At 32.5% G+C, this 3,995-nt stretch overlaps 1 protein-coding gene across 1 annotated transcript; it reads left to right on the top strand.

The window, feature by feature from the left end:
- Window positions 1-1,210: 1,210 nt before the first annotated feature.
- Window positions 1,211-3,567, top strand: LOC140969595 (uncharacterized). Its single transcript, XM_073430991.1, has 3 exons — window positions 1,211-1,979; window positions 2,306-2,842; window positions 3,438-3,567. Exons 1-3 carry the CDS (start codon window positions 1,236-1,238, stop codon window positions 3,531-3,533), a joined length of 1,377 nt encoding a protein of 458 aa, XP_073287092.1. The 5' UTR covers window positions 1,211-1,235; the 3' UTR covers window positions 3,534-3,567.
- The last annotated feature ends 428 nt before the right edge of the window (window positions 3,568-3,995 follow it).

Here is a 3,995-nt window from a genome sequence, read left to right as displayed (position 1 = left end):
TTTCAGACATGATGAGATAATAAAGTTACCGTCGTAAGGATAAAATCATGTAAGTCCCGCCACAAGAAAATTCAAAATTTAGGCGAGATACATTGCTTCCATAATGTTTTCAACTAAGAATGATCATGCTTCATAGATTGAAATGGTGGATGAACCATAATGTTGCTTTCCAAAAGATATCCATCTTAATTTGACAGTATATTCTTGTTACTAATCCAAAATATGATATTATCGTTCTCTCGTTAATTTTTATAAAGATATTATTTTTATTTGAATATAAATCAAATCAATTATTAATGTATAACTGTGTGCGTGCATTAATTTTTTTTAAAAAATCCCATAGGCTCATTATTATATGCCGCTGACTTTGAATTTTATTAGTGAGTAGATTTAGCTGACGAATTTGGCATTGTTTAATTGGTTATTATAAATGTTACGTTGTGGTCAGTAGGGTAGCCTAAATAATTCTATCAGAAAAGCAAAAGTCGTGTTATTTCGTTTAAATTTATTTTAAATGATTAATATGTACACAATTTTGTCTTTAAAATGCCCTTTATTTACCTTTCCGAGTTGTTTCTATTTATATGCTAACAATATATCTTTCAAATCCTTCATATTTTAAGGAATTGCAACCTTTTTTTTTTTCTTCTTACCATTAATGCCATAAACTATTCGATATATTTTTTAAAATATGGCCTGAAGTGGGCTAGAATCCGTAAATTCTAATTTTTAAATGTATACATACATTTATATCTTCGTCTCTCCGAAAGTTGCAATATTCTTGTTTTCTTTCTTGAAAAAAAGAAATCTTGCTTGCATTTTATTTCTCAAAATTCTTAGGAATCCCAGAATCTAATGGAAAGAAATTTAATGATTGAATATATTTGTATAATTTCAAGATTTTTATACAACAATCACCTATTTGGCTACAAATTAATATTCTACATATACATCAATACTTTCAAGTATCTTAAAAAATACCATATTCTTTCAAACTTGAATTTTGAACAAGATAGATGAATTCACACAATTCTTGTAAATGAAAATCAAATTACATATATTCTCATGAAAATGTTATTGAAATCAACAAAAGTAAAATATAAATCAAAATCTATGTATAATGTCCATGTCCATTAGCAAAGGGAGATGAAGCCAATCTTAATTTTTTTTTAAATCGATTTATATAAATATTTCAGTGAGTAGGAAACATTTGCAATAATCCAAAGCTCAAACTAATGAGGCTAACAAGAAATATTTCCAGGACACTGGTATTGTCAGTAGCCTTCATCCTCTACTTCATCTCCACCTTCTCCTTCACATTCAAACACTTGATCTCCCCACCCTCCCAGTACCTCTTATCGCCACTCAATGGAACTGTTTCGCCCACAAATCTCAGCCATCTCGTTTTCGGAATAATCGGTTCGGAGAAAGCCTGGCACCACAGGAAAGCATACATACAATCTTGGTGGAAACCGAACGTTACAAGGGGATTCCTATTTCTAGACAAGAACCCAAATGCAAATCTTCTTCCGTGGCCTGAAGCTTCACCTCCTTTCAGGGTTTCTGAGAATCTCACGAAATTCTTGAACAGATCGGAAGTTCGGGCGCAGAGGATGGTGCATGGGATAATGGAGGTGTTCAACGAAGACCATGAGAACCTTCGATGGCTGATCATGGGGGACGATGATTCGATATTTTTCACAGAAAATATAGTTGATGTGGTCGCGGGTTATGATCATAGGAAGTATTATTATCTCGGTGGGCATTCCGAAACTATTTTTTCGAATTATCTTTTCTCGTTTAATCAAGCATTTGGTGGAGCTGGGATCGTTTTGAGTTACCCTTTGGCAAAAGCTCTTGCCAATGATATGAAAAATTGCTTGCGAAGATACGCGTTCTTGAAATCTGCAGATAACACTACGAGGGCTTGTATTGCTGATCTTGGAGTTAACTTGTCTCCGCATAAGGGAAACCACCAGGTGATTAATTATATACTAGTTATTTTTAATTTGATCAAATAATACTAAACAATTAACATAAAATTATTTTCAATTTAGAAGAGTTTTTCGATTTAATAGAGAAGTTTTGTTTAGATTTTGTATATGTAAAATATGGAGTGATTTGAGTAGTATTTTAATATAATAAGAAATATAATTATGAAATTAAATATTTTTTTATCCTCTAAGATAATTACTCGAAATTTCTAACACTTAATAATATATTATACTCAGTCAAAGACTTGATACTTTGATTTATGAAATATATATTTATATAATCTTCAAATCTGAAATTGGACGTGTTGCAGATTGATTTACGTGGAGATATATCTGGTTTATTATCTTCTCACCCTGTATCTCCGTTGCTATCCCTTCACCATTTCGATATAGTGGACCCGATATTTCCCTCCATGGACCGTTTCGAGTCCTCCCGCCACCTCATGGAGGCGGCAAACTTCGATCAGTCCCGAATGCTACAGCAAACCATTTGCTATCACAGGCGAACCAACTGGTCCATGTCCGTTTCTTGGGGCTATTCCGCGCAAATATACGAGAAGATCATGCCTCGAAGCTACTTGCAGATTCCAATTGAAACTTTTAAGCCATGGGTTTTGAGTTCGCAACCACCGAATTTCATGTTCAACACGCGAAAGCCCTCTCGAGATCCTTGCGAAGCTCCGCATGTTTTCTTCTTCGAATCTGTAGAGAAAAATGGAGAGGAACTTGTGACAAGATATTCTAGAGCTTGGCGTCGTGCCTTGCCCGCTTGTGCATTGAGTGGTAATCATTCAGCTGAGGGTGTCTCCAGCATCCGAGTCCTCTCTCCGGCGAAAAAACGGGTTGAGGTTAGTGCGAAATCACCTATCAGTTATCACTGTCACTTGAACTATATTTACGAATAAAAAAAATATTTTTTATATAAAACAATATTTTTCATATATCGAATCGATTATAAATATATTTTATAAAATTAAACAATGAGATAATTTTTCATGTTACATAAAATTATTTTGGACCTGAACACTTAAATTTGAGGGATAAATTCATATCGAATATTTAAAATATAGATTTGATCAGAGAGTCAAATGATTAATTAATTAAGGATCATATATACCCTTGACCGTCTCAAAAACTATTTACTTAATAACTAAAAAATTATAGAAATATTTTGGTAATTAGGTAGTACGTGGGTATGGGCAATTAAATACTACCGTATATATCATGGTAAATACATACATATTATTTGAATGGTAACTACGTAATTAGACTGCATAATTTTGCAATATATAATTAAAAGTTTCATCATTTTTATTTTGTCCTAGGTTGATCTATATTATTGATTTTCGTTTTTTAATATAATTAATAATGAGCACAATTATATAATTATTTTATTTATTAACAAAAACAAAAATCACTGTGTCCTTAATTTTATTTGATCAGATGGATAGATGTGAATGCTGTGACATAGTTGGCGTGGACAGCAACGAGATGGAGCTAAGATACAGGGGCTGCGTGGAAAATGAAGTTATAGCTTAATCCAAAGAATATAATTATAATTATATATAAAGTCATCCATTTTTCAAACATTTTAAACATCATTTTACACTTACTACTACACATTTATATTGCTTTTTTTTTTTAATATCTAATTTCTTGATTGATATTAAAAATTAAACAACTCAGAATCAAAAGCTCTGGTGTTTTATTTCTAATTACGTATTCCTTTTGTTTCACTACTGGAAAATCTTGTGGCTTTTGGATTCCTATGAACCAAGTGTAATCAACCCATCTGCACACAACCATTATAAGTAGAAACAGTTTAGGACAATGGAGAATTTGAGCTTAGAATGTAGAGAGAGGCTAACAACTCACAATGGCAGTTCTTACACTATGAGTACATTTCATTTACATATCGCCATGCAGACAACATATGCAACATTTGTTCACAGAATAAGAACATTATAAACCCCAACCCCTTGGGGTTGTCGACAGCCTTAC

The sequence above is a fragment of the Primulina huaijiensis genome, unplaced genomic scaffold (genome assembly GCF_012295235.1).
Source record: "Primulina huaijiensis isolate GDHJ02 unplaced genomic scaffold, ASM1229523v2 scaffold42411, whole genome shotgun sequence".
Lineage (NCBI taxonomy): Eukaryota > Viridiplantae > Streptophyta > Magnoliopsida > Lamiales > Gesneriaceae > Primulina > Primulina huaijiensis.
The sequence above is the reverse complement of the archived record's forward strand: the minus strand, read 5'-3'. Positions and strand labels throughout refer to the sequence as shown.